The sequence below is a fragment of the Protopterus annectens genome, chromosome 5.part1, assembly GCF_019279795.1.
Source record: "Protopterus annectens isolate FY-2018-M chromosome 5.part1, PAN1.0, whole genome shotgun sequence".
In the NCBI taxonomy this organism is placed as follows: domain Eukaryota; kingdom Metazoa; phylum Chordata; order Ceratodontiformes; family Protopteridae; genus Protopterus; species Protopterus annectens.
In genome coordinates this window covers 735,250,657-735,270,473 of record NC_056736.1, presented here as the reverse complement: position 1 = coordinate 735,270,473, position 19,817 = coordinate 735,250,657, and the positions used below count along the sequence as shown (strand labels likewise).

Below are 19,817 nucleotides of genomic sequence, written 5' to 3'. Positions count from 1 at the left end.
CCCTTCAACATACACAGGAGCACTTCTGTGCAACCTTCTGAAAAGACTACCGTTTAATTACTGCTTGCCATAAATTTAGCTTGGTAGAACCAAGCTCATGTTTCTTGACCACACGTAGAAATCTGTACTTCTCTTTCCACAGAAGTCTGCTTTGTAACAGATCACACTGCCACCCTCTGCCATGATGAGTGAGTCAAAATTAGGACTCACTCCTACCCAGCCTGGTTGGCTATTCCAGCCCCTAAGCAACTAATTTATCCACGGTTACCTTGGTTAAACTCAGGGATTTATATATATATATATATATATATATATATATATATATATATATATATATATATATATATATATATATATATATGCCACAGAACCAACAAAAACCTTACACACAGCTTAGATTTGATGGTTAGGTCTTTCTGAGCCATACTGTCAGTTCTACAACTAAGTGGAGATGGTCAGTAGGTGTATATTTTTTTTCTATGCCCAGTTATATTCTCGTCTGTATTCAGAGTGCCCACACACACACACACTCACACACACACACACACACACACACACACACACACACACACACACACACACACACACACACACACACACACATTGTAAGTCTTCTGGACTGCGGATGGAATGATGTACTCATAAACAGAAAGGATAGTCTCTGGGAGTTTCAAATTTACAACCTGAACATTAGAAGTACCAGGGCAGAAATATGGAAATTCATTACAAGCATAAACTCACAGGATTTCAGTGTTCTAGGTTAACAGTCTTCCAGAAAAGACTGATTGGCCTAATTGTAGAGGACTGAGGGTATAAGCTGTTAATAAGCTGCAGCATATAGTACAAGGTTTGATTCCTGCAGCCTCTATTTGCCTCTTTTGTAACTCTGAATAAGTCATTCAGCCAGACAATAATCCTAGGCCTCAGTTTAGTCAACAAAACATGAAAATCAAACACATGTCACGTGATTCAAAGGAAAACTGCATGCTGTGCTTAGGAATGTTTATGTGTGCTATACAGCTTCAAGTTATAAAACATACGTCACTTCTTTTGTCACAGACATATTTCACTGAAAGTACTTCTACCCGAAAGAAAATCCCAAAAAGTATTGCTACTGAAATTGTTGCTTCTTCTAGGGATGACCCTTCAACTCTCTCATGTGAGAAGCCACAGTGCAGCACATGTATCTTTTGCTGACATTTGTAACCAATTCCAAAATCATACTATTCGAGGAACAAGATAAACCTAGGGTTTCTGGTGAACTCAGACTGAAACTGCTGTTTCCAGCAAGACAGCCCTTTTCATGACATTTAAATAACGGTGCTTGTCAGAGCTCAGTCTGGGTTCTTACATTTGCAGCTTGCCCATTCTACAACAGGCAGCTGCTACTTTATCCATGTTAGAAAATGAAGCACCAGTACATCAGTAAAGGCCTTCATTTTAAGGCATTAGACTACATCACCTTGAAGTCCCTTCACCTCTGATCCTTTATTCATGGACAAGCCGGCTTCATCTTTGAAATCTACCAGGGCTCAGTTACATATGGGTATAAACCTACCTCCCTGGGCAGATAAGGAGTATTTTGCGCTGCATTATCTCATCCCATGACCAACCTTTCCAGCATTCCCCATCTATCTCTAAGTCTATGCTTCAGCAATGCACATCAGTAGCATATCAATTCGTCATCAGGCTGACTCACGCTAAGCATCAATCGTGCTCCCAGCTTGAAGATTTTGGCTTGGGTGTGATACACATTAACTACTCAGAAATGTCATTTCTTCTATGAAGAAATATTAAGATCACCAGAATGAATATACTGCTGTTATTGACATAATGTATTAATCCACAAAATGCATAAACTGGCCAATCAACACCACAGTATAATTAAAATGTAATGCAGATTCTACAGGTAAACGGAGATATTTCACTTAAGAAGTCTTGCTTAACTTTCAGATAGTAAGTAAATTTATAACTAAACTGATTTATGGCGTGAATTTCCCATGTGAAGGTAATCCATCACTCTTTGTCTTTTTGGACTTTTAACAGCTGAGAAGAGTTGTATAATTTCTGCTGTCAGACAGACAATAGAACAACACTTAGGGGAATCTGTGTCTAAAAAGTCTTCAGACATTCAAATGACAGTTAACTACGCTGGGAACAAAAGTATGAACTCCTTTCAGCAGCTCTTGCACCTTCTAGCGACTGCATTTGTAAACACATAACATTTTATACAAAAAGGTGCTGTCAACAACATTCATATGCAAGTAACACAGTCTGAATATATTCAGCAGATGCTTGGTAACTGGTGAGATGTTTTCATTTCTGAGATTAGTTATTCATTAGTAATGAATAAAGTGCTACTACATTTATCAAAATACAAGGCCTGCTGTCTGCTCAATGCACAAAAAAATAAACTCTTGTTTCAGAGATTTTAAAATAAGTTTTAACCAACAATAGAAGACAATAGCCATCTTTGTATCTGACAAAGAATGCTGACACCTCTTTTTTCTAGCTCTCTTTGTTGCAAAAACATCGGGTACAAATACAAACAGACTTATTCCCAGTGTAAATCAGTTATTCGATGGGTAATACATTTTTTTCAATAAGCATTACAGAGGAGTAAATCACTTACATTGACTTTTAAGTGTTTAGCAAGGAGCAGCTTAGTAATAAATGTAAAAAAAATACTCATTTGTGTGACTGCAATAGTAATATTAACTTACTTTTATTAATATTAACTTACGTTTATTAATATTAACTTACTTTTCCTCTGCACTTGCTTTTATTGATAATTTTCAAGGCATATTCTCTACCTGTCGACCTGTGAAAAGAGGACAGCTGTTAGAAAAATCACTCAGACTGGGTGGCATTATCCTTTTTATAGACTGTGGAGCAGAAACAATCTTTATGGCCAATATAATATACCTGTTAGGTGCTATTTAATTGTAATTATATACCTTTAATCCAATGTGCAGTTGTTGACATATAAACGAGATGTAACAATGAATGCATCCTGACACAAACACAAAATCAAGCACCAGTGAAACCAATTAAAAAAAAAAACTTATAGTCACCTTCATTTGAGTAAAGGGCAGCAGGTGAGGCCTTGAGGGCCATCGTATTAAACCTGTTAGGATCCAATTAATGCTAATTATATGTCTTTAGAACACTGTGCAGTCACTGGCATATAGACCAGCAGCTACAGTAAATACATCCCTGACACGAACAAAGCAATTGCAAAATCTTATCTACACCTTCATCTGGCAAAAATGGGAACCAAAGGCATCTTTTCCATGGTTGATAACTCTGCCAGCAAAGCTATAGCAGAAAATGATTTCAAAGAATTGCAACCTTGGAGAGATGTAATCTTAAAACTGTGAGGGAGATTCCAATGACTGTGTTCATCTTCTTCACCAATTCCAATCTTACACTTTTTTTTTCCACAGAAGCTCTCATGTTTGGGGCTATGTCCATCTATTACTGCCATGTGTTATGACATTAGATGAGTAAAGTGTGCATAATTCCTGAGACCATCAGCTTGATCTCAAATACTAGTAAATGCACCTTCTGGAAATCAAGGCAATACAAATTCGACACAAACTGGTAAGAAGTAATATACACGTGTATACTTAAGAGGTAGGTGGATTGGACACTCTAAACTTGACCCTAGGTGTGTGTGTGTGTGTGTGTGTGTGTGTGTGTGTGTGTGTGTGTGTGTGTGTGTGTGTGTGTGTGTGTGTGCGTGTGCGTGTGTGCGTGTATGCCTTCTGTGGAAGGTTGGGTGCCGGGCTGGCAACTTGACACTGTAAAACTCCACTGCCAATCATGAGTGGACAGATGATCCGCTGTGGCGACCCCTAACTGGGAAAAGCCGAAAGAAGAAGAAAAGAAGATACTTAATAGGTTTACAGGAAACTCCAACTGCCGAAGATGAATATAGGGTCCATCCAAGCACAGGGGGGAATGGCAGGAAGGCATTTGAAACCTATCAAAGAAGGTCCCTTCATAGACAGATTGGTATGGTAAGAGTATATCTGTTATATCTGACAGTAGGCAGACATCCTAATGGGCCTTGTAGCTGTTGAATCTCAATCAGTAAAATCCCTACAGTGGAGGTACACAAAGACACTGGAACACAGATGTGATGTAATACCTTTTATTGAACCAACACTGGTTTTGCAATTACTTGAGCTTTCAAGCTGACATGATCCCTTCACTGGAAGCCCTTCATCAGGAGTTATTTAGTTACTGATTTTAGGTAATGTGCTTAAATAGCCAGATGTGCCTTGAAAGGAAACCTTTGTTAGTCCAATAAAAAGTATTATATCACATCTGTATTCCAGTGTCTCTATGTTTTCTGTTAGTAAACCAACATGATATTAATTATTTTTTTTTTACCAGGGTGCAAAGAACAAGAGGAAAATAGCGGGTCAAAGGTTTAAAAATCAAAGTCTTGAAATTAAGCCATAGAAAAGGAAATATGAATCCTGGAATCACAGCGGAGACAATAATGTTTGGTGAAGGTATGTTCTGATGACCAAGTGCTCAAAATGCAAATGTCACAATCCAGAATGTTCTTAAAGTAAGTGCAGGAAGTACCCATGCCTGTAGTAGATTGACCTTTGACCATAGCATTTTCCAGACAGAACTTTATCCCATTACAGCTACAAAGGCTGTCTCTTCTCTGGTTTCTACTTTGGCAAAAAAAAAAAAAAAAAAAGGAGTGAAGGAACAGAAAGAACAAAAAAGAACAATAAAATAGAAATGAATAGACTGGTTCAGGGGCAACTAGAAAACACCTCTTAGAAGAAAATGTGGGTTTCTCTTAAACGGTACCTTGTTCTTGTGAAGGAACAGATATGGCTCCCTACACATGATGGATTTCAGCTCAGGCATTCTGTGAGCAGAGGTAATGGGCACTAGGAATTGTGTTTTGCAAGTTACAGTTTTCTACACCACTAAACTACAGTTTTGGAGGGGGGGTCTTCAAAGGTGAGCATGATTTAAGGAACAGCATAATCACTCAGCAACTGTCCTGCCAAAGAGATTATTATGGACAAAAATAGCTAACATATGTACATGCAGTCATTCAAGACAAGTGAATTACCTGGCCTACTTCCACTTGAAGTTGCACAGCGCAGAAAGCCCTAAGAACCTGCATGCAGGAGTTGGAGCCTTTCCATATGCAGGGCTCTTCCAGAAGGGAGACCCCATCCCCATTATTGGTCAACCTTGGGTGTCACCATACCACCACCACTGGTTCCTCCAAATATTGGACTATTAAGAAGTGGGCCTAAAGGAGCTTGAAGTCAATGGCCGTAGTGAAGCAAAAAAAAATAATAAAAAATAAATTCACACTAATAAAGCAAACATGCACTTCAGTAGTATAAACTAATATATGCACCTAAAAAATAGTGCATAACCCATAATCCTGTGCAGTAAACCTCAGGTGGCTGTATCACTGAACAATTAAAAGTAATAAACCTTGTTCAGATGAACTAGCTACTGTAGAGACTTAATAAAGTTTTCTATTATTTCATCTGAACTGTGTTTTTTTTTAAGCTTACTTAGTAGTCTTGTGTGGTATGATATTAGCTGTGGGCAGTCTAGTGCATGCCTTGATCACATTAAGTTTATGTAGTAGTATGTGTGCTACAATATTAGTTCTGGGCAATCTAGTGTAAGTTTTGATCACATTAAGTTTACTTAGTAGTATTGTGTGGTACGATATTAGCTGTGGGCAGTCTACTGTAAGTTTCCTATTAGCTGTGGGCCATATAGTGTAAGTTTCGATCACATGAAGTTTATTTAGTAGTATTGCATGGAATGATAGCTGTGGGCAGTCTAGTGTAAGTTTTAGTCACATTAAATTTACTTGGTAGTATTGTGTGGTACGATATTAAGCTGTGGGCAGTCTAGTGTAAGTTTCGATCATGTTAAGTTTACTTAGTATTGGGTGGTGCGACATTAGATGTAGGCAGTCTAGTGTAAGTTTCGATCATATTAAGTTTACTTAGTATTGGGTGGTGCGACATTAGATTGTGGGCAGTCTAGTGTAAGTTTCGATCAAATAACTAAATTACATCAGGTATACATAAGAACATTTTCTCAAAATCCACTCAATAGTTTTTGTTAACTTCTACGCAGGAAAAAATCCCTGGTGTGACTTCTCTCCAATTCACCAATTACCACAGTTCGTTAATTTTCTGTTGCTAATGTTGTGCAGCTATCAGTCTAGCGCTAACGTAACAATAACCAGTACAGGCTTTCTTATCTTCAGTTGTAGTTGCTTTTGAGGTCACTGGAGAGATAGGTGTGAGCTTCATCTTCTTTCTGCTGTTCCCATTAGGGGTCGCCACAGTGAATCATCTGTTTCCATTTCTTCCTATTCTCTGCATCTTGCTCTGTCACACCAACCACCTGCATGTCCTCCCTCACCACATCCATGAACCTTATCTTATGCCTTCCTCTTTTCCTGTTACCTGGTAGCTTCATCCTTAGCATCTTTTTTCCAATATACTCAGCATCCCTCCTCAGCACATGTCCAAACCAACGTAATGTTGCCTCTCTGGCTTTGTCTCCAAACCTTCCAACCTGGGCTGACCCTTTAATATACTTATTCCTAATCCTGTCCACCCTCGTCACACCCAGTGCAAATCTTAACATCATTAACTCTGCCACATCCATCTCTAACTCCTGCCTTATTGTCACTGTCACTGTCTCCAACCCATATAACATAGCTGTTCTTACTACCCTCTTGTAGACCTTCCCTTTCACGCTTACTGGTACTCGTCTGTCACAAATCACTCCTGACATTCTTCTCCACCCATTCCATCCTGCCTGTACTCTCTTCACCTCTCTTCCACACTCACCGTTACTCTGAACTATTGACCCCAAGTATTTAAACTCATCCACCTTCACCACCTCTATTCCTTGCATCCTCACCATTCCTCTATTCTCCCTCTCATTCACACGCATATATTCTGTCTTAGTCCTGCTGACCTTCATTTCTCTTCTCTCTAGAGCATATCTCCATCTCTCCAGGGTCTCCTCCACCTGTTCCCTACTCTCACTACAGATCACAATGTCATCTGCAAACATCATAGTCCACGGGGACTCCTGTCTGATCTCATTTGTCAACCTGTCCATCACCATTGCAAATAGGAAAGGGCTCAGAGCTGATCCTTGATGTAATCCCACCTCCACCTTAAACACATCCGTCACTCCCAACGCAGACCACACCGCTGTCACACTACCCTTGTACATATCCTGTACCACTCTTACATACTTCTCTGACACTTCCGACTTCCTCATACAATACCACAAGAAAAGATAAGCCTTGTTGCATCATTTTTAACACAGTCTCAGAAGTATAGAACCCGTTTGAAAATGCAAGACCTCTGGTTTTGTTTGAATGGTAACTATGATATCACAAATTGCAAATATGAACATCACATGCTAAACTCTGACAATGAAATATATTTTACTTTTAGACACTAGGACAAATCATGTTTACATAATACAAGATCTGTAAAAAGAAGTTTAAGAGTTTACTGATTTAATTATTTCTCTATACAGTGACTATTGTAAAAACAAATAGTTGTCTTTGGACAGTTGCCATATTTTTGCCAACATTTCCAAACCAACTACTTTCTAATGGCATATTGCATTGAGATACAAGCAAACATCTTCTGGAAGACATGTCATTACTTTAAGGACTTAAAATCAAAATAAAATATTACTTACCTTTCTATGCATTCTTTTACAAAGGCAAAATTTCCATCTCCTATTATTCTCCCGACTTTATATCGTTCTGCTATAGAGGCCGGGACCTGGAAATTATCTTCTATCACTTCTGAAAAAAAATCGTTTTTAAATGCAGGTTTTCTGCAGCATGTCACTATTGAAACAACTATTCATAGTATTTGTTAATTCAGAAATAATAGGGTGTCTAGATAAAAAAAGCTATATGATTAACAACTTAAAAGACAACAACAATTATTAGCGGAATGTCACTGTTTCTGTGTTCTTTATTTTATTCGCTAACCCTTTTTGAAAAATGAGACAGTAAATCATGCTAGTACTACTTAAATAGGTTTTTAAAAACTCACTTTGCATCATTTATAAATATTCCGTAATTCAAACAATCAGATCAAAGATTAACTTTATTGCTTGTATACTCTTCAGCATCAGGGTACATTTAACCTTTCCGTTTATAATCTGCTTGTTGTGTTGACTGAGATGGATGTAGTGAGTGAAGCAGGCCAGACTAGACTTCCTTATTCTTTGCAATTTACTTAGTCTTATCATGCTGAATCCTAAGGCATTCCCAGACAAGCTGAGAGTTATAATTCCTCCAGAATGTCAAGGGTCTGCACAAGGGTGGGGGGGTCTCACTAGGCCATGCCTGGTACACTTTCCAGAGCAGACACCTGGAAGACATCCTCATTAGGTTTCTAAAACCCTAAACTGACCCCCTCTAATACCAAAGCAGCAATGACTGCACTCCAAGATCTGTTCGGATTGTTGAGCTCCTGATTTGTCAGGCAAGGTAATCTGGGCAACCCAGAGAGGGAACCTCATTTGCACCAGTAATATTTGTGATGCCATATCTCATTCTTTCAGCCATTAGCCAAAGCTCATGGCCATAAATGAGGATGGGGAAATAGAGTGACCAGTAAATAGAGAGCTTCACACTATGACTGGGATGACCACTGTGCCCATATGCTGGTCAATGTGTTTATCTCTCCCTTCAATTCATGAAAAAGTTTTCAAGATACTTACAGCCTTCAGCTTGGCATAGCACCTACTTTTGTCTCACCTCCTGAGAATAAACAGCTCTCTTCTTTGCACATTGGTGTTAGTTGGGTGACATATAAAATCATTCTATGTCAGATTAAAGGAAGTTATAGTACCACTCTACTTGGCCCTTATCAGACATGTCATTGAATGTATATAACCAGACACTTGCAACAGCTGGAATAGTTTGCCATCAGGAGAATTCAGGGCATGAATACCCGGTCCTACACGGATTGCCTAAAGACTGTATCTGTAGTCAGTCTCCTACAGGCTTCTGAGAGAGGATCATTGCCGGGCTTCCTCAGACCCAGCCTTGATGGATCTGTTGCAGATGTGCAAAACAAACAGCACCAGAAACACTAGATCCAGGGATCTGAACTTCACTTCTGATATAAAAAGAATGTGTTGGAGATAGATATGTGTTCCAAAGAATCCTCTACTATGGAATAGGCTTCCCATCCATGTAAAACAGAGTTGATAGACTTAAACAGAGCTTCCGCACATATGGCAAGCGCAACAGCCAAAAAGCAACCAAATCAATGAACCAACAAAATCTGCCAGCACTCCAGTTGTGAGATAAAATAATGTAAATGTATTTATTGATTATTAAAGCAGCCCTAATTAATCACTGCATAATAGTGCAGCCCTCAAATCAAAATAATAAACTGACCAGTTTTGGCATTATATCATTCATCAGTGTATACTGAATCAAAAAATGCAACAGAATATATATTAGCCCGCCCTGCCTAGTCCTGCTTGGTTTGAATAATTACAGATGTTCCAAAATCCGCATTCTAAAGGGACGTGAAGTCTGTCCTGAATAGAAAGCAGAACATGTTCATGTGGCTAGATAAATAATCTAGTGTGTGTGCTACATTTACCAAATATGTGAATATCATGATCTTTGGGATCCAGGGATCTGAACTTCACTTCTGACATAAACAGAATGTATTGGAGAGAGATATCTGTCCCAAAGGATCCCTTACTATGGAATAGCTTCCCATCCATGAAAAACAGAGTTTATTCCCTGACCTGTTCACACAAAACCTTGACAATTGGATGGTAAAATCATAAATTTACCTCCGGTCTGGTCCCCATGTCACTAATGGACAGAGGCAATCAATAAGAAAAGTATTATCCTAACTAACAACTCCCCCTACAAATACTTAGCTACCTGGCTACTAACATGTCTCCCCCTGCATGATACTTGGGACTCAAATGGTTTGGAGTGTATCGCTAGGCTTGCAAGGCCCCCAGTGATTATTAGCCTAGTAAAAATCTATGCACCTATGAACCTATTCAGAATTAGATCATCAATAAAATGAAGGGAGCAAACAAAATAAGAAACACATAATACCGCAACATCAGGCCTAACTAAACTGACATGAATAACTAACGACTCATACCAAGGCATAAAAGCATAGACCAGGCTTAATAAGCATTTCTTAAGCTTAGATTTAAGTGTGTATTCAATTAAACTATCTTTCCTAGCAGTGTTGTGTTGTTAGAGTTTGATATGCGCTCTGGGACGTCTCACATTCTGTTACCATCCAGGTGGTGAGTAGTTATTATGCATCTCATCCTATGGATATGTAAATCCCAGTTCATGAAGACCTATAAAAATCAACATTATCAAAATATAGTCAGTCCTGCATAAGGCCATCAATAAATAAAAAGCTTCAATTACTAGGGTAAATATAAGTACATTGAGGGAACCTGAAACAGCAGGCCCTTGCTTTTAACATTGTCAAGTGTGTTTCAGAGACTACCTACACTTTTCCGCCTATCCATATTGGAAAAGCTGGAGATCCTCCTCCTTCAAAATATCCCAGGTAAAGTAGAGGAACTAGAAAGTTTCTACAACAGGATTTTGCAGAGAAAATGTCTAGATTTAACCTCAAGCACTTACATAGTGTCCAAGTCCTGAGGTCAGTGTAATTAGAATCAGAATTACCGACTGTACACCACCAGCGTCTTATGCACATGTAACGTAGGTATGACACTGTTATCAAAGACACTATGACTTAAAGCATCTGCTGCAGGCAGTGGAAGCTGAGATAGTGTAGTGGTTAGAGTCCCAGCTTTACATGCAGGGGTTCCTGGTTCGAGAACCAAGACAAAACAAAGAACAGGAGAGGAGGAGCGACAGTAAATACAACAGGCTTGGAGCCTCATATGGTACAGAGAAAACTCCAGAAGAAATTATCTGAAAGCACATCACCAGTTCCTTCCGCAGCTTCTTGAGAGCAGTCTTAATATTATTCCATCTTTGAAAGCTATACTGACAGATAACAAGGAGGTCATGGGTGCTGAGAAAGTTCTCTCAAACATTTTCGCACAAATAGGAATGAAGAAGGACATGTACCTGGCAAGCGCTACCTGTTCAAAAGACGACTTCACAAGCAGTCAAGCTGATCACAGCTTTCTTCCATGAAAGGGGAAGGCTCTACAACTAACTGAGCATAGAATGAAAGGACATGTACCTGGCAAGCTCTACCTGTTCAAAAGACGACTTCACAAGCAGTCAAGCTGATCACAGCTTTCTTCCATGAAAGGGGAAGGCTCTACAACTAACTGAGCATAGAATGATGTGTAACTCCAGACAAACTAAAATGAGGTCTGTAAGCTCATGCATCAAACTAGTGGTAGCTGGGCTGAATCTGTGGGCAGTAGCTACACATCTACACGTGTCTCAACTGTCCAGATTTCCACAGAATGTCCAGATTATTACCTTATATTTTTGGTCTGCTTCTCATATAATTTGCGGTTTTCTGGAAAATCACATTGGATTGAAGTCACTAAATAATAACAGACATTTAAGTTTCAGACTTTATATACTTCCCGAAATGCATAATACAAAACCTGTAATTATAACAACTTTCTTAGCTTATAAGAACAACATTTAAAACCTGTCCCTATTTTTGGGCCTTTGTTTGCCCATTGTTTTAGGCTTTGCCCAGGACTTTTTGCATTAAGAGGTTGAGAGTTATTGACCAGGTTTGAAAAAAGATATAGACATGGTCACCAGCTGTGCCATAAGTCTCTTCCATGTTATGTTCACTGGCGTGGTCCAGGCAAATCACAGTCTCTATGAGTTCTTATCTGTTGAAAAATGTGTGACTTCCACACACTGCTCCAAGGAACAGGTTCACCAGAGCTGTAAACATGTCAGACAGATTTGTTCACCCTCTCTACGATATAAAAGAGATCTTTATACTACTGTATTACAGATGAAATATTACAGGACATAAATTCTGATTTTGCTTGTTCTGATTTGTTTTTTTTCCTGATCACTGACCAAAACTTTGTCCACCTTCAAGTCTATGCCAAACTAAGCAGGGGGAGGGTACAAAGAAATAGCCTCAGTACAACTGTACACTATCAATAAAGTGCCCAAAACAATGCCCAGAAGATACTGGGACATCTTCAGCAGAAAAATGCAAACCATCATGATGGATAGAATCACAGAAAATATGGTCACCTCCATGAAGCTGAGAGCTCTTACTATAGACTGTGTAGCATGTCACCTCAACTATTAGATTTTTTTTTTTTTAATTGTATCTATTTATTAACTGAATAACTGTCGTGGACACAGGTATCCTTTTTCAGAAATGACCCAGGAGCAGTATCCTTCTTTCAGGGATGACCTGGGAGTAGTGTTTGGTTAAGTGATACAGCAGGCAAAGGAAGACTGACAAAATAAAACCCTGGACTACAATTAGTGTTGCTGTCTCACAGATCTTCATTCTTGATTGAGGCACCTTATGTGCATTGTCTGCATGTCCTTCCTCTGTCCATGTGGGTTTTTGCTTGGAGCTCCAGTTTCTTCACACATCCTAAAGATATGCTGCAGATGAACTGATGTCATTAAGTGTGTGTGTGTGTGTGTGTGTGTGTGTGTGTGTGTGTGTGTGTGTATGTGTGTGAGACTGTGTGCCCATGTGCATATATGCATATGTGTGTGTGTGTGTGTGTGTGTGTGTGTGTGTGTGTGTGTGTGTGTGTGTGTGTGTGTGTGTGTGGTGTGTGTGTGTGTGTGTGTGTGTGTGTGTGTGTGTGTATCTGGTGTGTCTCTATGTGCATATGTGTCTATGTGCACAAGCACATGCTTGTGTGTGTGTGTGTGTGTGTATATACACTTCCTGATGTCCTGTTTAGGATTAATCTCTCTGTCTTACACCTGATGAGTGTTTTCATTGACCGTGAAATAGATAAAGCAGTCAAATGGCAAATAAATGAATGGACGAACGAATGAATGAATGAATTTGCTTCAGTTGCTTAACATTTCCCCCTGACAGTAGTCAGCTGTGTTCCGGGAGCCTGTGGGAAACCCAAAGATCATAATTGTGATAGTTGGGACAGGGAGAATTTAATTTTAAATATGAGAAATATATACTAATTCTGAGAGTGCAGTATTTTGGAGTACTCAACATACCCTGAAATACAACAATATTGGAGTTACTTAGCAAAGAAAGAGGGTGTAGCCTCCCTCAGAGGAAATACCCTGCAAATACACCTTAAAAGTTTTACAGCACATTTCAGAGCTTGATGTTTATTTTAGTAGAATCACGCTTTCATTTTCAGAAAGGGTTGGGACTCACTTCCAACAGGTAGCCCATTTTGCAATGACTGCTATGAAACTAGGTTGTACAGCTGCGGTCTTTACCTTCACTCAGTTGCAAGTAAGGAATCTGGAACAAACCATGATTCTATTTAGGAAAGACAATCACATTGCAAAGTACTTTAAAATGTGACTGATGTATTAGGATCAACAAGCACATTTTAGGATTCCACATTATGGATGAAATTTTATTTGTTGCTTTATTTGCAGGTAAGACCCATTAGGGTTAGATATACCTTTTCATTAATGACAAAAGAGCAATTATACATGCAAGGAGCACAGTGGGAATGAAACCCATGACAACAGCATCATTAGCAGCTATTAGTAACAGACTGACCATGACTCACACAGTGTTCCATATTCAATAATATTATACTCCTCACGTGTACAGGTCTAAGAAAAAATGCAGAATATAAATACATTGTAGGCAGTGTAGTATGAATGTCCCTAGACTGTATAAAAAAGGATTAATCATACTTCCCAACTATTCAGATTTTTGCTGAATGTCCAGATTTTTGGTCTGTTCCTCATATAATTTAGGATCAAAGTCACTAAATAATGATACACATTTCAGTTTCAGACTTTATAGCCTTCAGAAAATGCATGCCAAAATAAAACCTGTTGTTCTAGCAACTGTTTATGTTTCTAAGAGCAATATTTAACATCTGTCCCTATTTTGGGCCTTTCTCCCCATTTATTGTCTTAAGAGATTGAGAGATATGGGATTAGTGCACGGAAAGTTCCTTTATTTTATACGGTTTTTACTTATGCTATTGTTGTATCCTTAAGGAAAAAAAAACACATTAGTGATGCTTTATTCTCTGTGACATTTAATACATTTCTGTATTTGCAGACAGTGTGTATTCATTTTCAGTAGGACTTGATGAAACCCAGTGCATATTAACTGGTCAGTTATCATGGAATGGAATGCTTCTTTTACAGTGTTCAATAATACCATCAAATCGATCCATAAATGAGCTCGCCAGGAATTATTAGAGTGTAATTACTGCATTGATTACTGCTGTTGTCAGTTTCCAGCATGCAACTTCACTAATTAGGTTGCACTTGGAGAAAGACATCTGGACTATCACAGAGTGGGTTTTCTGGTTTTGTGTGTCATAATACTACTTTTTGCTCTTCTCATCTGCATACACTGTTAAGTGTATGGTGTCTCTGAATATCACGCCTCCCAGGCTCCCACTACAATAGAATGGTCATAATTTCAGTTTCACCCAGTTTTCCTGTGCTATTTACTTCATTTTTCAATGCAGAACACTTCTAGTACCTAAATCTTGCAAAGTGGCTAATTGGATCAGTACAAAATGTACTCAAAACAACGTGCTGTTAAAGCACTTGTTATATACCAGGCAGGGTTACTGTGTGCTCCATGTTAATTTAATCTCATGTAATGGTTTAACAGCACATTCACTTCTTTGACACTTAATGTGTTAAGCAAATCAAATTTAACAGAATCTAAATTTATTATAAAGTACCTTCATCATATAACATCAGCGTTGTTTTAAGCAGTGGAGCGCATATCTCAGACAAATCAAATGCATCCATTTTTTGGCCGTAACTATCAGTGATATAATAATAAGAGCAGCATAGCAAATGCTAGAATTGTTGGTACAATGCAGATGGGAAATGAAGGTTACAGCATAACGTACATGCTGGCTACTTTCTAGATTACTTGCAGTGTGGTCAGCAGACTGATAATCCAGATAGTGCTTGAATCGGTTGTGGTGTGCAACTGTCATCTATGCACCTTGTGTGGGAATAGAACCCACAGCCTTTTTGTCCTCTAGCATAAAAGGCACATATGGTGCATGCTGAGCTACCCACTGAGACTAGTGCTGTCATTCATTTCCTTCTCAGATCACCTAACTTAACCAGTATATGGCAGAGTGGAAGCGCATCCTGACAAATGGGCTCAAGGCAGGAAATTAATACAGGACAGGAAGCAGTTTCTTATTGGAAGTACACACATGCACAGGAACACACACACACACACACATGAATGCATATATGAATGTGCAGACACACACACACACACACACACACACACACACACACACACACACACACACACACACACACACACACACACACACACACACCATATACATCTACAGGCAGTTTAGAGGATCACCAGTTCACCTTCTGTGTATCTTTGAGGTGTGGTAGGAAACTGAATCACTTGAAAAATAACACAGACACTGGCAATGCTTGCGGTATCGGTACAAAAAGCACCCCAGCTGAGAACGAGATCTGAGAATCTCTTTCTGCCTTGAACCAAATGTAACATTTTATATATTTTACTGACCAAACTCTTGGGCAACTGTGTTCTACTCTACAATTCTCCACTCAGACACCTTCTGTTTACCCAATATTTCATGAGATATATGTATTCAGTATTCAGACCTCTGTCAAAACTCTATGCATCAAATAATCTCAGCCATTTAAGTCAAAGCCTTGCTGGAATCTAAGTCAAGTAATAAAGGTCAAAGCCTCTGCCAATTGATTCCATTGTGCTACCTTCATGATCTCACTAATTCATACACTTACATGCTGCAAACCACTTGTAAATCCAGTAGAACCTTAAAAAGAGTCAGTAGAAACATCCATGGTTCAAAACCCCAAAAAATCTCAAGCCCAGTTATGAATCTCAGCTATTTCCTGAGGAATCTTTTAGAAAAAGGCATACATTCCTATGCAAGGCATAGACATCATTTCATATACTTTCTAGAAAATTATACCCTTGCTTGGAAATTGAAGCCTTTTTCCAGCTAGGGAAACTACTCTGCATTTCAAAAAATAAACACCTTAATCAGTCCCACCCTTCAATAAAGTTATAAATTGGGAAGCCTTAATAGGCAATACTCCCCAAATCTTTAGATAACAAATCCTTATCTCTAACAAATACATATAATAAATTCCTGAAAAGAAAATTCTCAGGGTCAAGTGGAACTGTAGAAATTTCTGGAAGATATACAAAGACAGTGACAATACAGACATTTTTTTGTTTTTATTTTTGCTCAAGGCTTATGTTTGATCATCTTGACCTGACACAGCAGGATGGCTTCTCTCCTTAGCCTTCTCCACCCACTATAATTTTTTAGACCAGTAGTCTGGTATTTGTATACCACACCAGACTGAGTTGCAGACCCTCCCCCAAAGGCCTATTCTGAAGAACAGGATTAGAATGGACCCCAGGACTGAAACTGCTGATCATGACATGTTAGTTTATTCAGTTTTGGCTCTAAGCCCCTCACATCCCCTTGCTTGGTGATATCAAGTTAGACTGGCAGATAATGAGATTTGCCTCCAAGAGGAGCACACCACTGCTGGGCCCTGGGTCTCCCTGCCTGTGTGTCACCACTGGCTTGGCAGTCTGTTCATGTCATAGCCTTTACCAGTCTGTGAGTGACCCACCTGCCACCCATACAATCCCTCCCACCCCAGGATAGCCATGCCCATCTTCCCCTGCTTATATCATCATGTGCCCGAGCTGCTAATCAAACTCAGGGCACATGGGCTGTCATCAGGGATTTATCCCTATACCCCACCAGTAAGGCTGATAGTTCACATATCTATACTGCCTGGAGTTTCCGGTCTTCTCCTAATTCTAGTGCCAACCACTTCTGTAACATTCCTAACACTTCCATTTACATTTCCCACTTCAATTCTCTGTTCTACCAATGTTGCCGCATAAACCCCTAAGTACTTAATCAATTCATTTTCCCACAACTGAAGTTATGACTCCTTAATTCCATGGCGGACCCAAGGTTCGTTAATACAGCTTGCATCTTCATTAGATTGATTTTATAGCTTGACTTTTTACCAAACTTAACCAGGAACTCAAATAAGCTATCCAGATGAGCATCAGCATACAAGGTTAATTTAACTTCTACCCTTCTACCCTACTCATTACAAATTCTGCAATGTCAGGCAGCTTCAAGGTTGCTGTTAGGAGATTCAGATAAATAGCAAACAAGAGGAGGGAGAGTGAACAACCATGCCTGGTACTTTAAAAATGCCACGAACAACCATGCTTGGTACTTTAAAAATGCCACGAACAACCGTGCTTGGTACTTTAGACATGCTATTAACAACCATGCCAGGTACTTTAAACATGCCATGAACAACCGTGCCTGGTACTTTAAACATGCCACAAACAATCGTGCCTGGTACGTTAAACATGCCACGAACAATCGTGCCTGGTACTTTAAACATGCCATGAACAATTGTGCCTGGTACTTTAAACATGCCATGAACAATCATGCCTGGTACGTTAAACATGCCATGAACAATTGTGCCTGGTACTTTAAACATGCCATGAACAATCATGCCTGGTACTTTAAACATGCCACGAACAACCATGCCTGGTACTTTAAACATGCTATTAACAGCCATGCCAGGTACTTTAAACATGCTATGAACAACTGTGCCTGGTACTTTAAACATGCTATGAAAAATCTCACCTTGTACTTTAAACATGCCATGAACAATTGTGCCTAGTACTTTAAACATGCCACGAACAACCACACCTGGTAATTTAAACATGCCATGAACAACCATGCTTGGTACTTTAAGCATGCTATTAACAACCATGCCTGGTACTTTAAACATGCCATGAACAACCTCGCCTTATACTTTAAACATGCTATGAACAATCGTGTCTGGTACTTTAAACATGTCATGAAGAACCGCACATGGTACTTTAAACATACCATGAACAATCGTGCCTGGTACTTTAAACATGCCATGAACACCCGCACCTGGTACTTTAGACATGCCAAAGGGAGAAGACAACTCAGCACTCACTTCTACCTATAGGTAGCACTCAACAACATCCCAAAATTCAGGCGTAATCTCAAAAAACTCTCGTAATCCTATCTAAGTATGTCAAATGTTCCTTTGGTCATCAGAATCGACCATTATTAATTACAGATTCTTCCTCTGAGCTTCACGAATGACAGACACTGACTTGATCACATTATCAAATGTCTTTCTAATTTTGGATACCCCTCAACTGATCCGGATGAACCAAGCCGGTCAAAACTGGGACCAGCCTGAACATCAAAAATGCTATTATTATTTTATAATCTTGATTTAGAACTGAAATAGATCTGCATGAATTTGTTTCTGTGGGAATCCTTACCTTCCATCAGTATTTCTTTCAAGGAGGTGCTTCCTGTATTTTCACCGCTTTGTTTATAGTACCCAGCAATTTGTTCGTGTCTACTATGAATATTATAGCTCTCCTCCCATTATAATTTCTCTTGTTAAACTATCCACCTCCTGCTTTTACTCTTCCATGCCAACAGATGCTAGCAGTTAACCCGTACAGATCGCATCCAGTAATCTCATTCCCCCATCATTCCCTTTTCACGCCTTTCTTCCTCTGCACAAATTGCTCAAAATAATTGCTGAATATTTCCAAAATATTTACATAATTATCTGTTATCACACCTGTTTCCAGAATGTAAACCTGATATAATGAGCACTCAGTTTTCTCTTGCCTTAGAATTACTCAATAAAAATATGTGTACAATTCTCCTTTTCAACTCTCTTTCATTTTCTAACGTATCATTTTCTGCCTGTCCTTCCTTCTGTTCTCATCTACATCTTCTACATACCCTCCACCTGGTGCAACTGCTCTGTTTTTTCAACGAGCCTAACCACTGCTCCATTGCAAAGCTATCACATTTTCTTTTCCTTTGACTGAATTCTATCAATTCATTTTTTTCAACCTGTCCTTGAACTCATTCTGGTTCACTCCAAATGCCTCATCTTCCAGCTTAATCGTCTGTGGCAATAATTTCTGGAAACAGAGAGTATTGCAATATTAGTTACTGAAACAGCAGTATTTAGTTTTAGTTGCGCCTCTGTGTTGATATCCACTGTAACTGTTGCATGACTTGATAGTATTATTTGGGACATTTCAGCTGCCATTATCATATAGTAGTTTTCTCATGAGAAATAAGCCATATAAATCTGGGAATCTCTCCTACAGATATTGGTGTAATAAACAAAGTACATATCACCAGTTCTCTTGCCCCCCCCCCCCCAAATGTCTTCTAACACTACTAAACTAACAATACTACGTACTGCCCAAACTCTGTTGAAATGTTAGGACACTTAAAAAGTACCAAAATGTAAAAGAAGAGTGAATGTTGAAGACTTCTCCTTTCATTTTTTTTTTTTGTGGTGGGGACAATCCACCAAACCTCCCTAATTTATATATACCAACTCTGAGATTGTCATACCTCAGAGAGAAGGGAATATTCAGAGAAAAGCCATCCCATACTTGTTATAAATGCAAATTAATTTTTTGGCCATTCAGTCTCCACATTTCAGGACTTGCTGAATCTGGTCCTGCAATTTGAAATGGTTA

At 39.0% G+C, this 19,817-nt stretch overlaps 1 protein-coding gene across 5 annotated transcripts in view; it reads right to left on the bottom strand.

The window, feature by feature from the left end:
- Positions 1-19,817, bottom strand: part of DCLK1 (doublecortin like kinase 1) — a 2,564,464-nt gene that overhangs the window by 279,363 nt on the left and 2,265,284 nt on the right. For 3 of the 5 annotated variants that reach the window (XM_044073373.1, XM_044073375.1, XM_044073371.1), the window contains exons 8-9: positions 7,747-7,855; positions 2,764-2,821 (exon numbers count right to left, since the gene is read on the bottom strand). In XM_044073373.1, the coding sequence (XP_043929308.1) occupies positions 2,764-2,821; positions 7,747-7,855 (167 nt within the window). The remainder of the gene's footprint in view (positions 1-2,763; positions 2,822-7,746; positions 7,856-19,817) is intronic. The other 2 variants (XM_044073374.1, XM_044073372.1) reach the window with 1 other exon arrangement.